The 16,590-nt window shown below is 39.8% G+C and overlaps 2 protein-coding genes across 2 annotated transcripts in view; both read left to right on the top strand.

Annotated features, from left to right (window-relative positions):
• Positions 1 to 12,215, top strand: part of LOC138037368 (uncharacterized) — a 37,070-nt gene extending 24,855 nt beyond the window's left edge. Inside the window, exons 9-15 of the mRNA XM_068883306.1 lie at positions 2,064 to 2,221; positions 2,801 to 2,922; positions 5,231 to 5,704; positions 6,432 to 6,548; positions 6,896 to 7,000; positions 9,787 to 9,984; positions 12,141 to 12,215. Coding sequence (XP_068739407.1) covers positions 2,064 to 2,221; positions 2,801 to 2,922; positions 5,231 to 5,704; positions 6,432 to 6,548; positions 6,896 to 7,000; positions 9,787 to 9,984; positions 12,141 to 12,215 — 1,249 coding nt within the window. The remainder of the gene's footprint in view (positions 1 to 2,063; positions 2,222 to 2,800; positions 2,923 to 5,230; positions 5,705 to 6,431; positions 6,549 to 6,895; positions 7,001 to 9,786; positions 9,985 to 12,140) is intronic.
• Positions 12,216 to 13,542: 1,327 nt separating this feature from the next.
• Positions 13,543 to 16,590, top strand: part of LOC138037369 (uncharacterized) — a 27,695-nt gene continuing 24,647 nt past the window's right edge. Inside the window, exon 1 of the mRNA XM_068883307.1 lies at positions 13,543 to 13,751. Within this exon, the coding sequence (XP_068739408.1) occupies positions 13,543 to 13,751 (209 nt within the window). The remainder of the gene's footprint in view (positions 13,752 to 16,590) is intronic.

Genomic DNA, 16,590 nt, shown 5'->3' on the forward strand with positions numbered 1-16,590 from the left:
AGTGGCAGCCCAGACTCAGAGAAACTAAATTTCTTTAATGGAGGTTAGCTCCAACCACGCTCTTTAGGACTTAAAGAGGCACTGTCGTGCTAAATTTGCTGTTTTTAACTCAGAACAGGGTAAAAACCTAAATTATAATAGTATACTTAAGCTCACACGTATGACATCCCTGACAAGATATGAAATAATTATACGTATTTCTGAAAGTGCCATTTGTATTTGACTCCCGGGGGTTCCCCATTGACGAGTAAAATCGTCTGGCGTTAGACAGAGTAGAATACTATTAGTCTGGCCGGTTTAGGCTTGTTTGGACGCCAAAGGGTTAATTTTTAAAAAAGCACTCTACTACATTGTAATTCTACTAAGTTGTAGAAGGACACAGCTGAATTATACTCGTGACAATCAGTCATTGACACTGTTGGAGTGTTTTTTGTGGAATCCGATGTATCCTAATGCAGCAAAAATTAATGATGCTTATAAATGTTTATAATAATTATTGTTTTGAAAATTATGATAATTATTTCAATGGTATGGAACGTTTTCTATTTCCGTTGGGGAACATTGCAAACGTTTCAGAATGCATTGAGAATGTTTTTGAATGCATTTCAAGGTTTCCAAATGCGTTGCTCTGAAACACAGCTCAACGCAATTTTCATTAAGCCTGGTTTTCCCAAGGAGGGTCACAATTAAGGATTGGCCAAAACAGAAATGACTTGGGGACTCCGTGAAGCACCAGCTGAACTCTATTTGAATGGTTCAGGTTGCCACAATAAAAATTAGAATTAATAATTGAAAATCGGAAGTTCAATTTTCAACCAGTGGCTTCCATTTTTTACTGCTGCCAATAATATGTAGTGAAACACTTTATAGATTGTTAAAAAGGGTAACCAACAAAGTGAATTCAATGCTGTCTGTCACAATCCTAGATGAGTGGCACAATTACTTGTTTAGCTTAAGTGACCTCTAGAAGGCGTGCACGGAGCACCATGGGTAAGAAAATATAATAGTAACCCATCTGTGCGAGATAATTTGCTATTGGTTACTATGCGACCATACTTGCGTCCACCCCTCCGTGAATGCCAATGTGACCAGTATCACATGACCATATCCCGGGCTCAAGTTTAGAGCTCATAAAGGCAGCCAAACTCCAGCTTATAGTTTACAGTGTACATCTTTGATATAATTTGGACACCCCCCATGTCATGGTCAATTGACACCTATCAAAACAAGGGACAATTTCCATATATGTGCAAGGTTTCAATTTTCGCATTTCTTCTTCACTTGCAATAAAATTCCTCCCACTGTCTGTGTTTCAGCGTGTAATTTTTGTACTGAACTGTATCTCTTTTTGTGTGCTTCCATCTGAGTTCATACCTTTGAGTTAACATATAATTTTCCTTTTTTTCTTTCCAACACCGAGCACAAACTTTATCAGCTCAGCGGTGGGAAATTCTTCAATTTTTGCATTTCTTCTTCACTTGCAAGGAATGCCTTGAACAATTTTAAGTTGTGTGAAGTTTTATTCTTCTTGAAAACATTTTCTTGTCTCTCAGAGAAGGGTTTTACATCAGCTTCAGAGAACTTCACGAATTTATTGCTTGCCATTTTTCACTCACTGTTTGCACAAATAACCATGCAATTTAGGCGGGAAATGATGTCATCAATATCCTCACAAGTGAGAATATGGACAATTCGCCACTTGGGTCCCAGATGCAGTTTCCAATGAATTTTATGACTGGTGTATTTTTCTGTAGAACACTCCTGTCTAGTATATAATAAATGTACATATATTGTCATTTATGACATGTATGCAAAATACATGTACTGTAAATCCCTGGTATTGTTATTATTATCATTATCAGTTTCATAATAATAACAGTGTGGGATGTAAAAACTTGTAAGCTCTGAGGACTTCAACGTGACACCGATGATTTCAGCTGCTACACCCTTGCCATCAGATTAATGACTTTTTCAGTGTGCATAGTTTGATCAGCGTGTAAATAACCAGGTGCCTTTTCCCTTGCTCCAAAAGTCAATGCCTATTCTTTCCTCATTCAACACAGGTGCTGGTGTTTGGAAGCTAGTGTACGAGAAAAGAGAGAAGCAAAAGTGTTTTTTGTAGATTATGGCAACTTTGAATGGATTTCTTGGGATAATTTTGTGGAAATAGCTCCAAACTTTTGGGACCTTGCTCCACAAGCATTGCCTTTCAAGTTGGCAGGTGAGTTGACTTCTTTCTGTCACAGGACTAATAATTATTTTATGAGTGAATGGATAACCTTTATTTCAAGGTCAAAGTGATTTAGCATTCCCACTACATGTAATTGGGGACACTTGCAAAGTTATTCAAGTGAAAAAAATTACAATATTGAAAGTGCATGAGAATGAAAAATTGCAGAGATGACAGTTAGGTCCACAATGAGACTGGATTAAAGTACTTAGGTCCTTAGTTCTGATAATTTTCTTTGAATTTTCTTACGGTTGATGATCTAGGGATTGTCTGAGGAATTGTGGGCCATTTTTGTGGGCCCAAGTGCTTGACGGAGTGCCTTCCATTTGCCACAGACAATGAAAGCTGAATTCCTTTGGCCATATCTGTTGTCATGCAGCTTGACTGTGATGTCAATTCTGTGAACAATATACAGAAAATAAATTAATGTAGCTGACTTATTCAAATGTTAAGAAAATATCCAGATAATCAAGGATACAGAGATGAGGGAAGGAGCATCCTTTTTATAGAAAAAAAAAAGTAACATTTTCTTCAATTCTGCAGTAACTGTATAATTATGTGATTTTACAGGTCTTAAGAATGCAGCGAATCTGGCATTGGATTTTCAAACTGAAGGATCCAAATACCTCCGTGATTTAATTTGCAATAAAGTTTGTTGGGCAAGGAAGGTTAAATCCTCAGACCCCAATAAGGTATGGTCACAACAAGAATTTATTATTACTGAATGGGAGACATGATCTTCTCACTTATCTGGACAATTTAAGCAAATTATTTTATAGACACCAGAGAAATTCAGTTGGCTTCAAGGGGAATTGAACCCAAGACTTCTTTGATGCCAGTGCAATTCTCTACCAACTGAACTACATGTACAGTATAAAGCCACTTAGTTGGGAGCAACTCAATTCATTGAGCTCATGTGTGAGTCTGCTTTCCAAATATACACATTTCTTTCATTCATCGACTTCTGCACATGGAATACACGAGCCCAAACAAATTGACCTGCTCCCAACTGAGTGGGTTCATAGCTCAATTGGTAGATTACATGTATTTGCACCTGCATTGCACTGGCATCGCAGAGGTCATGGGTTTGAATTTGTCGAAGCCACCTGAATTTTTCAGGTGTCTGTAAGAGACACTGGTAAGTGTGAGGATCCTATGTACAACTGTGTAAAAAATGTAACCCGCACAGAACACTACAAGTACACTGTGAGTACGTTTGTGTCATTCAAATGATTCTTGTAAGCATGAAAACAGGAAAAGAGTTTTGGTTAATAACTGAAGGTGATCAGGAAAACTTGGGTACGGTTTGAGTTTAGTAGCTAAGGAAAGAAAATCCCCCCCCCCCTCCCCCTTCCTTTACCTCCTCGCAAGCATTGGTACTGAGATGGCTTCCCCTCTCCTCCTCCATCAGTTGTCAAATTTATTGTTCAGCCTCAAGTTGTTCAAAGGCCAGATGACTTTATCAGGTTGATAAAATTTAATAACTGGAACTGTTTCAATTTTCACAAAGATTTCAGTATTTACTCACATGACCATGAAGATGCACACTCGATGCACGTCCATGTAAAGGCAGAAGCAGATGACCTTGAAGTGTGTAACTTGCAACTCTTTTCCTTGGAACAAAGCTGAGGATTTTAGGACACCAAATTTATACCCAAATATGGACAGAAATAAAATTAATCAGATCAAAGCTGCACGCACGGTAAAATGCACGAGCTACGTTACATCCAAATAGGGAAAATTTTAAACTCAAAAAACCCCAGCTCTGAACCAGAGTTAGACGCTTCAAAGTCATGAGCTTCTGGTAAAGGCATGTATGAAAAGCTTTGGCCAAGATGGGGTATTTCTATTTTGGAGAGTACAGTTGAAGGTAATTGAGAAGCTCTTTTAACACTGATAAGGATACAGCAATCAGTTCCTCGTATAAGCCTTCAATTACCGTTTTCGTACTCTCTTGTTCTTTCTTGCTGTTTTGAATGTTTCTGCTGTTGTTGTTGTTTTGTTTTTTTGTGTGTCTTTTGTGTCTTAGTCCTGTTTTTTTTTTTTTACCATCCCTTGTTATTGTTGACAGTTGCTGTTGTTGTTATTGTTGTTTTTGTTTTTCTCTTTCTCGTTTATGTGTATGTCTGTTTAATGTCAGTTTCAGTTTATAGTACTAGTATTGTACGACATTGGAACTACAGAAGGTGTGCATGTAGTAAATATACTACCCGTAACTGTTTTAGTCACTCGTAAAAAGGAATTAAATAATTCATTTTAGATACTTATAAAATGTACATGTACTTGTAAATATTTGTAATAGTATTATTGTATGTTCAATAAACTTGCACACACACACACACACAACAATAATTATTCTGGAGAGTGACATATCCACTGTATACAAAGTTATCAGGCCTTTCAACTAAAGGGCCAGTAGCTAACTGGGACCGCGGAGCCGGGGGGCTGGGGGGGCCTCAGCCCTTAGACTAAGGGGGAAAATCTGAGAAATCACAACAGCAGGAAATGAGAAGGGTTTCTATACAATCCATAAGTTAGACGTTCATCACGTGTTTTCCTTGGTTTTAATTCCACTCTGATCGGGAACGTATGAACACTTCTAAGTGAGTTCTTATATGCACTCTCAGTGGTTTCGGTAAGACTGGCAGCCGTCTAAAAGTGTTGGCTGTTTCACTAAGAGGAGTCGGATACTTTTTTCGCTAAATTTAAAAAATCTAAGACGTATTCTTTTCAAGCCTAAGATTAAAAATAATTCATTCTGGCAATGACAACGTGAAGTCATCTAAAAGTGATCATCAATTTGGCTCATTTTGAAGTGTGGCGTTTTGCAGTGTCCTTTTTAAAGGGCATGCTCCAAGACACCCCTACATACATGTACATGTTATTCACCGGCCCGGAGGTCCGTAAAAACTGTGCCCGAGGTCTTGAGTTCGGCCCAAGTCCACATGTTCATGTAGCAGTAGGTCTTGTTATTACCTAACTTTGTGTCCTCTTTCTTAGCCACACATTATTGAAGTTGAGTTGGTTCTTGATGATTCAAGCATTAATCAACAAATGGCCAAGACAAGATATGTTCATCAGACAACAACAGGCACTCAAGAGACGATCCAAAGTCCAGCTTTCCAAACATCCATTCAACCACAGTCACTGCGCTCCAAGTCAGCGGAAAGACATATTCCACCGCATCCATTTATGAAAACTCAGACTGCTCATGAAACCCATTCAACTACATCCTACATGGAACAGCCAACCAACAGTCCTTTAGATGTCACTCGCAACGTATTGGATGGTACCCAGCCACAGTCTACACAAAGCCCTTTTCAGGGTGAGAAAACTAAATTGGATCAACAGACTCCACAGAATGCCAAATTTGATCCAGGTAGAGAATTACCAAAGGAAGTTTTTCAACATCAACAGACACTGCCGAACCAGTTATTTGAGAAAAAGGAGGTCATAGATGTCATGTTGTCAAATGTAAGTCATTGGTTGACACAGTCATCAGTACATTCACTTCGCGTACGAAAAATCACTTCTGGGGTTATCGTGAGGTCGACTTGTGGCACGTCTACTCAATAGAATTTGATCGTCTACGTGAAAGTAGTCCTGTTGACAGTCCTTCTAGAGATCTCTAGACAACTTTCACGCAGACGATCAAATGTCATCAAGGTACATGTATGTACATGTAACTCCTGGGTTCAAACCATTTACTACAATAGTTATTGTGTTAGAGGGAAGAGAAGAGAGTGGTAGCGGCTGTCTTTGAATGATTTTCAAACACCTTTTTGAAGATTACTGGCCTCTGAAATCATTGCTAAGGTACATGCATCTAAGGATCCCCAGCTTCGTTTCAAAAGATCTTTGGTTGAAGTGTTCAAGGATCTTAAAGGATTCTTAGGCTTATGTTCATGAAGGACGTTGCTGGTTACCAGCAAATTAATGAGGCTATTGTGGTACATGTAATTTATAAGCTAGAGGACTGTAAAATCTTTGTTTTCAAGATTTTCCACCGCAAGACATTGTTTCGTAAGACAAGGGTACGAAAAAAAAGGAAGAACACTTTAATGTTTCAAAAATTAATTTGGGATCGCGTGTAAGCGAGTAAAGATAAGACAGTAAAAGGCAGTTGTGTCAGGAAAACATATATATATATTTCTTCTTATTACTCTTCTTCTTCTTCTTCTTCTTCTTCTTCTTCTTCAAGGTTGTCTCACCTGATAATCTATCGTTTTTCATGGCTCGGGGCAAAGCAAGACAACTCCTTGCCACAATTAGAAGCATTTTGGGAGATGCGGTAGACGCAAAGGCTGAAGGAGGAAAGGTGAGGTCATGATGCAGTGCTCCAAAATAGCATATGTTTGAGATTGGTTGGGTTTAATCTCCTTGGACTCTTCCTGAGGGCTTTTAAAGGTTTATTTCATTAACTTTCTAAGTTTTCACAGAATTCGCGGTGAGGGCAAAACCGGTAACATTAAATTAATAATTGACACGAGGGCACATTGCGGTTACAGGTTTATCGCATATGGGGCAAAATTATCGGGGTAAGTGCCACAAGATATGGTGCTATCCAAGAAACTTTTTTAAGACCGTTTGTGATGTAGCTAAACCACGAAATTGCTTTTCTTTTTTTTTGTTATAAACAGTGGGTTTCATATTTTCTGTAACCAGATATACCCAAGAAAAGGAGATGTGGTGGTAAAGGCGCATAACACAAAGAAATTTCGCGTTGAAATCATTGATATCCCAGGAAATGCTGGACATGGAATAGACCAGGTACAGTATTCCCTTCGTGTTTGTCTTTCTGTCTGAACCACTGGAAGACTATTTCTTTATTCCAGAATTAAAATGAAGAAACTGCACAGATGAAACTCTGCAGCAAGCGCTTCCAAAATTAAGGAAGGGAATTGATATTTTCCGGCAATGACGGAAGAGTGCGAGTGCAAAAAATAGTGGCTCTTGCCCTTTGCAAGTGTTTTTACTTTTAGTGCAGAAGACTGTTGTCATTCACTGGACAGTTGCATTGAATTTTAGAACATGTAAAGGGGCGTCATTGTTTTTTATTGCAGGGAAATGCATTTTAGACTTTAACTTTCACTTTAAAGATCACTCCATAATGCCGCTACTGCGTGAACTATTAGACCGAGCACCTCTTGTTTTCCTTGACATGTGTCTACACCGGTCTTCTTAATTTTCCAAATACAAACAACATTTTCTTGTTTGAAGACCGAACACAATAGACCCTTTGCATAAATGGCGCCCAAATTTGAATAACAATACTTGATACATCCTTAGCCTCGTGTTTATGTTTCAAGACAAAGGATTTTTCTCATTAATGTGAGGCTAAGGATGTATCAAGTATTGTTATTCAAATTTGGGCGCCATTTATGGAAAGGATCTATGACGGGGGACAGAGAGATTTAGCACACCCCAAATATTGGCGGCAAACGACTAACTACAGCTTGCCAGCTTGCCTTGTCTCTCTCATGCAGCACCTAGCTAGCTACAAGTAAACTGCCTAGCTTCCCGGGAGTTCTAGTGGTCTAGTGGGTAGAGCTTCCGACCATTGTTACGGCGAAGATCGTAGGTTCGTACCTTGCCCAGGACTCTGATTTTTTGCTTGTCCTTTCGCTACTCGCCAAGCAACTAGTTTCTTTCTTGTCTCTTTCTTTTTAGAGGTTGCTCGATCTCTGAAATAAGCTGAAACCAAAACAGTTTCTTTGATGTGACTTTAGCAGTTTCCTTCTGGAACGTCATGCTTAATCTCTCTGTTGAACCACCATGCAACCCTTGCGTCGAGAATCCAGTGCGCTTTTCACTACCAGACCGTCTCTCCTTTCCCACTAAATGCTAAGGCTCTTAGTCAATCAATGCAAGAGGTCTCCGTTTACGTCACATGTTTATAAAGTAAAGAGCTTTTGATATACACATGGTGCGCAAAGGCCTTGAAAAGTCCTTGAAAATATTGATAATATATCCTTGAAAAGTCCTTGAAAATTGACAAAAAGGGGGAAATCCTTGGAAAGTCCTTTAATTTTCGACAATGGTCCTTGAAAGTTTGTGAAAGCTCCTCGAATGAAATAGTCTTCAGTGTCAAAGCATTGTTTTGGTTGTATGAAAGTTTGAGAGCCCAGCAATAAATAAGCATGTTTTCTGTATGATTCATTTGTCAATGAGTTTGTTTGCCATTGAGCATTCGTTTAAATTCCTGTTTCTAGGATAGTTCATTGGCCCTTATTTGACGTACCCTAGGAAGCGTACCTTCTTTAAGGGTTAGATATTGCATTACCCTAACCCCCTCCAGTTGTTTCGAAAGTATTGTGAAACACGAGAATAAGAGTGGCACGAAAGTGCGCTTGAATCTCACATCAAATTTCAATCAAAAGCTACATTATCGTCTTGGTTTGGTTCAAGTGCTGTTTCTTCGACCTTCTTCCGTGCAGAAGAATTGTGATTAATTATTTTTATTTCGTGTCATTTTCTCTTGATTTGTTGGAAAACAACTGCAAGCCCTTGAATAAATGGACTTTGGTGCTTGAAAAAACGTTGATTTTCTTCTCCAAAATTTTGCATGAACCATGTGTACATGAATCGAAAAGTAGCCAAGCAAGGGAAAACGATCATTAAAAGTTAGGTCAGTACTGGTTTGTCGCTCTCAGTGAAGTACTCTTGACAATACGCCGCCTGCAGCTCTCGTATCAAACCTCAAATACACATAACTCAGTCAGGGTTCACTTTCCTTTTCCTTTTTTTATTTTCTACGTGTAACTTTTCAGCAGAAATATTTTGAAAGATAGTGGATGGAGGCAGACCTTATGGTGACGATGATGATGAACTTTATTTAAGTGTCAAGTCTTTTAGCGCTGGAGCACTGAGCACTAATGGGCCATTTCCGAGTTGCTGTTTGTCTCGGTTTCGAAACGAGTCTTGGTGCTCAACTATTGTAAGGGAAATGAGTTTCCATTTGAATGGTTGTGCACCAGGACTCGCTTTGAAGCTGAGGCATGTAGCAACTCGGAAATGGGCTATTGGGGACAATGTACGTACAAATTAACGGTTTATGGTTTAGGATTTATATACCGCACACACCACAAAGTCTCGTGGCGGTTTACAATTCTTTGTCTGGGGTGAGATCGAACTTCAGCTTGTAAAGGCGTCTGGTAGCCGCTATCAGTCCATATTTGATCTCATCCACCCTCCCAACCCATGCATGTAAGTGGAAGAAGGACAGACCACACCACCGGGGGACCTTCTCTTACTCGTCACGAACAGTGTGTGGGTTCTTTAATGACCCACAGTTAATGCACATATCATTATAATTCAACTCAGATCAGTCAAACATCGGTTTTTATGAAGGGAAGAAAATACCCGAGGAGAAAGACCTCTCGGAGCAGAACTCAACCCACATATGACGCCGAGTCTGGGAATCGCACCCAGGCCACATTGATGGGAGGGTGGTGCTCTCACCACTGCGCCATCCCTGCCATCCCTTATCTCTTCATTTTTACCCGGAGACACATTTATGCCCAAACTAATCAATTTTTTTCTCACGCTCTTGTCAGGTGAAAGTTAAGGATATTGACTACGGGAATGTTGAAATGGCTCCATTAAAGACTCTGTATGAACTTCCTGCATCTATTAAGAACATTCCTCCTCAAGCAAACCATGCCAAGCTTGCAGGAATACGAAAAAGGCAAGGAATGAACATTTATTCAGAAGGAGCAACGCGGTTATTAGACGATGCAAGAAGGAGGAGACAGGTAATTAAGGAAGGTACCCGGCGTCGTTTGAACCTCAGTACTTGGTCTACGAAAACGCGGAGACAAAACTTAATAATGATTACTAAACTATGCTCAGAGAAGCAGTGTAGGAAACCCAAAAGAAATGACACTATAGCTATTGAATTGGTCAGTATTGCACCTTTCTCGATATTTAATAAGCTCAATAATGCACGCATTGTGATTGGTTCTCACCTATGAGAGTTGCCGTTCGTCTGTGTTCAGTAGTACATCACAAAAGACGTCAAAATGTGGTAAGAACATCAGTGACACACTCGGCTATCGCCTCGTGTGCCACTTTTTTTGTTACCCATTTGACGTCATCTGTGATCTATTACTGAACAGACGCACGGCAACATGGAATCTATTTTTAAAGAGATTGACTGAAGAATCGCGTTTACGGCAAAGGTCAGATTGAAATAAAATTCGTGTTTTGCTAAAAATGGAAGAAACTCGTTTGATATGAGCTCATTTCTTGCGTGTTAGCAGAAGGTATCAAGTAACTTTTCAAAAGAGAGGGACGAGTTAGAATAACATCATTTTCACGCTTTTAAGACAAGCAGCAACCCACCGTTTCGCGTTTTCCATTTCACGTAAACGCAATGCTTAATAGAGAGATATAGCATCACGTTCGCGTGACTCTAGCTTCGCGTGACTTACGGCAACTCGAGTATTTAGTTACTAAAAAGCAAAAACAAAAACACGGAGTCTTTTTAAACATTGTTTGTAGAAAAAGACGCTATATGAAATGAAAATCCTTACCCGTCAAATTTTGAGAGTTTCGAAGAAGCAGTTTTGTCGGTCAATATAGTCAAAGTGAGTTCATTGCAGCAAGGAGTCAGCTATGACTTGAAACTATCTATAAGCATGAAACCTAATTTTTCCCTCCTTTGCCATACCGAAAAATGGTTGTGGAGCACTTTTCTTTGGCAAACAACTTCTTATGTTGAAGAAAACGTGAAGAAAATTCCACGTATACGGCAAACACGAAAATGCCTACTTTCACAAACGGCAAGAACGCAGCCGGCAAACGTAGAAAATGGCGGGAAAATCATGGTCACGTGGTCACTTCTGACTTTCGCGTTTCTAATCTCTCTATTGAACAGACGCACTGCAACGTGAAATCTATTTGTTAAATTGATTATGTGATCCATGAAACATACTTCATCAAATAATGATGAGAGTGACAACAACAATGATATGACGATAATGTCGATGGCCACTTATGTAACCAAGGCTGGCTATCGAGTGCTGTAACCGTTGCGCCAAGTCCTGTCTTCAGATAATTAGCATCTCCTTTACGGCACACAGCAAACGTCAGGGTGACATTGAGTTTTGTCAAAATCAAAGAAACTAGTTTGATTTTAGCAGATCTCTTCCTATTCTCCAAAGATATTAAGTGATTTTTCAGAAGAGAGAGATGTTAAAATAAATATATGTCATTTGCCGGCTGGGAGGTCCGTTTTGCGAAAAACTGTGACCGGTGCGGCCTCGGGCAGCTTTTGTAAGACCGAGGTCACATTTTTTCACTATACGGACCCGCGACCCTTAGCTGGTAAATAACTTATTTATTTTTTCTCTCTCTCTCTCTCTCTCTCTCTCTCTCCCTCTCTGAAATCACTTGTTGTAATTGTTGACTCGCATCGTGTTTGATAGCAAATGCCGTAAACGACTTACTAAACTGAACATTTAAGGGAGAAATATTTTTATTTTAATTCTGTTTCCAAGCCTCTTGTCAAATAAAAACTATAGGAAATGCTGTAGACGACTCACAAACTGAACATTTAAGGGAGAAATATTTTTATTTTAATTCTGTTTCCAAGCCTCTTGTCAAATAAAAAACTGTTTTGAAACTAATTTTATTTTGTATGTAAACGGATCTGGTGTCAAAAAATGCCGGAAATTTAAGGTCGAGGATAAAAACTTCAGAGCGTTCCAGTTCCTGTTGGCAGAGATAGGAAATCCGGACCGCGAGAAGAACCAATCAGATTTCAGGATTCGATACCTTGCCCTTTTGAAGAAAATAAATGAATATTTGTAACTTTTAGTATGAAAAGCAGCAGTCTGCTATTTGCTTTGTCACGTAAACGCGTTGCTTTTGTACTATGTAATATTCCCTTCCGTTCGGTTGCCTGCAGGAGCTCGACAAGTTGGCAAGATGCTGCGCAGCTATGAGTTCCTCAAGGGAGGATTTTAAGGGCATTGAGATGTGAAAGTGAATCTGAAAACTGTGTAGAGACCTTGTCTTTTTTTTTTCAGGCAATGAAAGCAATCAGTTGTAAAACGAGAGACAAATGGTATTCTCCATGTAGAGCTGTTTGAATCTTCACTCTTCTGTCCAAGTTTGAATGTTCAGCTGGTGAAAATGGGCTTTGCTGAAATAGACCCATTGCAATGTAATCTGTCTCGGTCAGACTTTTCATGTCTTGTCCAGTTGATGGTAAATCACTAAATCCCCAGAGGTTCAACAACAATCAATTTTCTTCAGGTAGAGTGTGGGAATGAACTCAAATTTATATCCACCATTAAATTCTTGTTCCAGGCGCCAGTTTTGTAAAGTTGCAGCACAGGCGTCGATCGGACCATCGGTCGTATAGCATTTTTGTGACCGGTCACGCGAGTAGGAAAGATTGCATGACGAGTGCGTCGGAAGCTATCGGTCGTATACGGTATAGTACTTGATAGAAGTCACCTGAGTTGTTACCACTAAACATAATTACTTGTAACACTGCGAATGTGGTAGATAATTAGGCCGCTTTCACCAAATACTAGACTCAAATAAAAGGGCTAAAAACTCGGAATAGAACAAAAACTTTACAAAGTTCACTTTTGCCGGAGGGACGAGCGTGTGACCTTGATCGTTATAGTCTCCTTGATCGTACTTGTTTTCTTTTAAACTTGTATTTTCGTCTTCTACTCAAGGCCCTAGCTGTTTCCCCCGCGTAGTCGTGATCACAGCCCTCACACTTAAACCTTGCGCTAGAAGACTTGACACTTAAATGAGGTTCGTTATTGTTTAATCTTTTGCCGCAGGACAGCAGCCATCACTTACAAAGAGGAAGCTGGAGTCGCATCAATGGGAAACGCTTTCAGTTCATTCTGATTGGGAAGACAACTTGATAGAGATAAAGGACAGGAACGATTTGTCACCAGCAGGGTCTCATTCAGAATTGAGTGGGCGACAATCAAGAGAACAACTGTACGTCCCCCCACCCCTGACAGCAATTTTGAATTGTTGTCTCCTTCTCGCTCCAACAATACCGAATTTTCTGCACCAACTGGAGCAAGAAGCAGGTTGTACCAGGATGCAAGCCTGTCATCTCGATCTTCCAACAGTGAACCTTGCGAATTTGAGCTTCCTCGCTCGGCGAATTTAGCCAGTGACACGAACCGTGATGTGTATCCGATCGCACCAGCATAAGGCGAGTACAGTGTACTCAGGAATCTAGCTCGCCCCCATCTCCGTCTGCCACGAGTTCAGACACCAGTGGAATTTATTCAGATGCGAGTGTCAACAGCTTGTCAAGTACTGAGAGCGTTATGAACATAGAGTCTTTACCGCGGGAGAACGTTTTGGCTCCACAACAGTATGTCGATGATGTTTCAACTCGACAGGATTGGAGGAAACAGCGAGAGGAATTAGTTCAAAGAGACGAAGAACTGCAAAGGATCTTGGAGATGAATCGTAAGGAAATGAAAAAAATGTTATCTTTACGACAGGAAAAAGAAAAGTTGGAAAGAAAAATCAGGTGAAGCAGCTTGTTGTTATATTGAGTATTGTTGAGAGTGAAAATGCGGTTTTCAATTGAGTATTGTAAATTCTGGAATTGCTATGTTGTACCAGCTGATGCTTAAAGCAATAAACCGTCCTTAGATTGCATACCGTAGACGGATTTTCCTTAACATGCACTAAATCACGTAAATCTCTGGGTGCAAGGGCATTTATGGATGTTCGGTTATTAATAGTCACTTCTGAGGATGTATGTTGAAGCGTTACGAAAACATGAGAGGTAAAACCATAGTTAATATACATGATGTGCATGATAGTTATGAAAACCTCGGCAAGTTTCCTTTTTTTTATTTGGTTTTTGTTTTTGATTCACTGTTCGTTTGGCCCATGGACCCTGGCACAAACGACACCCCCTTTTTTCGAAAAACAGAAAGGTGACAGCGCACAATCAAAAGTTTTCGATAAATTTATTCCATAAACTTCATTTGGACGTGTGTGGACAAAAGATAGTGCGTGAAGCGTCACAGTCATTGTAAAGTCGTCTGAAGCCGCGAATGTCGCCTGTTCTCACTTTGAAGTTTGTCTGTGTGACAGAGGTGTTGTCATACGCAGCTCCACTCTATATGCAACTATGCTTAAAATGTAATTTCAGAGGATTCCCTTTGTATCTCATGTTTGTCCACCGCTTAGTGTGGTTGTTCGTTCTAATCTGAGATGGTAAAGAAAAAGAGTATAAAATATCATCCGCAGTGACAGAAGCAACTTATCGGTTGCTAAGACGCCAAATACACAACGTGGATCTCCTCTCTACTTTAACGATTATCGTTAATTCGTAACTTGCTTAGAATGACTCTAGCGTTAATTTAGGACACTGTGTCCCCGGGACTTGTGGTAGCAAAGAGAAATAAGTAAGTACAAAATATTACATCCTTGGATTGGATTTGAACAAGGAGTTTGTACTCTATAGGAACCGCTTCACCACTGAAGATCAAGACACAGCATACGTCAAATACTAACCCTGAGCGCTGCTGAAGAGTAATGATCCTGAAGCTAGATTTGTAATTTAGGCCTAAGCCGCGATATTTAAAATGTTGAGCTTTGTCTTTTGTTTGGTTTGGGAAAGCGACCTTTTGCAGTGTTTTTTGTAAAAATTACGTTCATACCTGCGAAGATCATAGCTTCACATTGATTTCATATCCGCCAGTTTCATATATATGATTCATTTCATATATTCACCCTTTCATCAATAATATTTTTTGTTGCCGAGTGATAATACAGCATTATGAATCGTGGTTTAGGATGACGGTGTCTACTATTGTTAGTGCGCATACGTTCCTTGCGCATCTCGAGATACTCGGGTTTCCTATCGGGACATCTTTCTAACACAGGGATATTTTTACATTGCGCCGTTTAAACCTATCCGGAAAAAGGAGATCTTAGTAAGTACTCTTGGTATCCAAAAGAAAATTGGGGTATTTCCATGCATTTTGAGAGGTATGTAAGGCTTCAATTTGAGAAAGAACACCCCACATTGCTTGGTATTTTAAAGCCTTCATCACTATTCTTCATGAATCTTTGAAAAATGCGTGATTACCCCCAGTTTTCTTGTTGGATTTCGATAACATTTGTTAAGCATCTACATTTCCTGCATAATCATAAACTGGCGCGGGCAAAAATATCTTTGAATTAGCTCTTGGTGTGGTGGTCAAGTGGTTAGGTGACGAGTTAATCAACATTCCAGTTTTCGAGTCCGACGTCCATACCCTTGGGTTGTCCCTTAATAAAATAGATTACCATTTCCCCATAATCCATATCAAGCTTTCAGATTAACAGGATAACAGTAAATGATATAGTCCATTCACAAATACGAATTAACGATTAACCATTAGAGCGGTTTTCAATTGAGTGTCGGAAAGTAATTTGCGAATTGCTTTGGTTTTGGATTACTTCACTCAGAGATTGGTTCAAAGTTCTCGCGCCGATTTTTCAAACCATCACAACTGAAACCAAAACCAATCGGGCCTCGCCGCGTGCCACATTTTTCCCGCGCTTTGTGTAGGCTGCGTGTAATTACTTCGAGTTTTGATTGGTTTACTGAATTGTCTCCGTGCTTTTTTTGATTGGCCAAAGTACTTACGTTTGTTTGGTTTTACCACACTTGATTGAAACGGGCTCTAATTCAAGGTAGAGAATGGGCTGCAAATACACTTCCGCCCTGACAAAAGCCTCACCTCTACTTGTAGGCGATTGCGCTGTGCACAGCACCACTGGATCTCTCAGTCCAACCAATGTTACAAGGGATTGAACCACCTCGTTCCCAGGTTTTTTCTCTTCTCTGCCTAAACGACTAAGTAGGCAGAGAAGAGATATCCTGGGAACGAGGTTGGGATTGACTGTGGAATTCGTCATCAGTTTCCTGGTTTCATCTCTAGCTTGTTGGTTGAGTCCTCGTGCTTTTTCCGGCAAATAATTGTTCCTCATAAGTATTTCGATGTGAGTGTATGTTTGGGAAAAATGCCTGGCCTGGGAGAAATAGTTTCAACTTGTTTAAAATTGTTTGAAATGTTTTGGCAGAAACGCATGTCAGTGCATGTAATCACAACTCTTTTCGCGATTTATTCCTTAATTCTAAGTTCGTTTTCTTTGCCTAGAAAACAACAGATAAAGGGCGTGAAAATCATATCTTGAAGCTCCAGAAAGAACTTAAACTCTGGAACGGACAAGAATGATTTGTAAAGTAACATGCAAACGAGGATGTCCTTTTGGAAGCAGCGTCCATGGGTTTTTTAATCGTGCACCATCCAGTCTGACCATACCATCGACGCAAACTGGAATCTTGTCGCGGAGAGCTTTATTTT

Source organism: Montipora capricornis, chromosome 2, assembly GCF_036669925.1.
Source record: "Montipora capricornis isolate CH-2021 chromosome 2, ASM3666992v2, whole genome shotgun sequence".
NCBI classification, from domain to species: Eukaryota; Metazoa; Cnidaria; class Anthozoa; order Scleractinia; family Acroporidae; genus Montipora; species Montipora capricornis.